The following is a 417-nucleotide window of genomic DNA, read 5'->3' as shown; positions in this document are numbered from 1 at the left end:
TATTTTAGGAAGGAAAAGAAACGTTGAGCAGTGTCAATGCAACTGGTTTGGCTATGTTGTTTAGTGCAGGAACATTCCTTTATGTAGCCACTGTACATGTTCTACCAGAATTGATGACAAGAAGCAGTAATTATTCGCATGTGCCAAGCGTCGAGGGTACGACGCTTTCTGCAAATGGACTTAAAGTTAAAGAAATATTATTTTTAGTAATAGGATCATTTTTACCTGCTTTAATTACAACTGGACATCATCATTGACTAAATGAAGTATTATATAGAGATCATATGTAAATGAAATTTTTTATTCTAATTTGAGAAACTCTATCTTTAAGATAATTTTTATAATTATTATATTTTAAGATTTAAAAAGTTGTTATATTGTATTATATTAATACTGTCTCTTATACACATCTGAGCG

The 417-nt window shown here is 29.7% G+C and overlaps 1 protein-coding gene across 1 annotated transcript; it reads left to right on the top strand.

Moving 5' to 3' along the window:
* Positions 1-8: 8 nt before the first annotated feature.
* Positions 9-362, top strand: LOC105461455 (zinc transporter ZIP9-like; the record flags this gene model as incomplete). Its single annotated transcript, XM_011707950.1, has 1 exon — positions 9-362. A coding segment is annotated over one exon (249 nt), but the record flags the coding sequence as incomplete, so codon positions are not given.
* Between the last annotated feature and the right edge of the window lie 55 nt (positions 363-417).

The sequence above is a fragment of the Wasmannia auropunctata genome, unplaced genomic scaffold (assembly GCF_000956235.1).
Source record: "Wasmannia auropunctata unplaced genomic scaffold, wasmannia.A_1.0 LD287720.1, whole genome shotgun sequence".
Taxonomy (NCBI): domain Eukaryota; kingdom Metazoa; phylum Arthropoda; class Insecta; order Hymenoptera; family Formicidae; genus Wasmannia; species Wasmannia auropunctata.
This window is presented reverse-complemented; position numbering and strand designations above follow the sequence as displayed.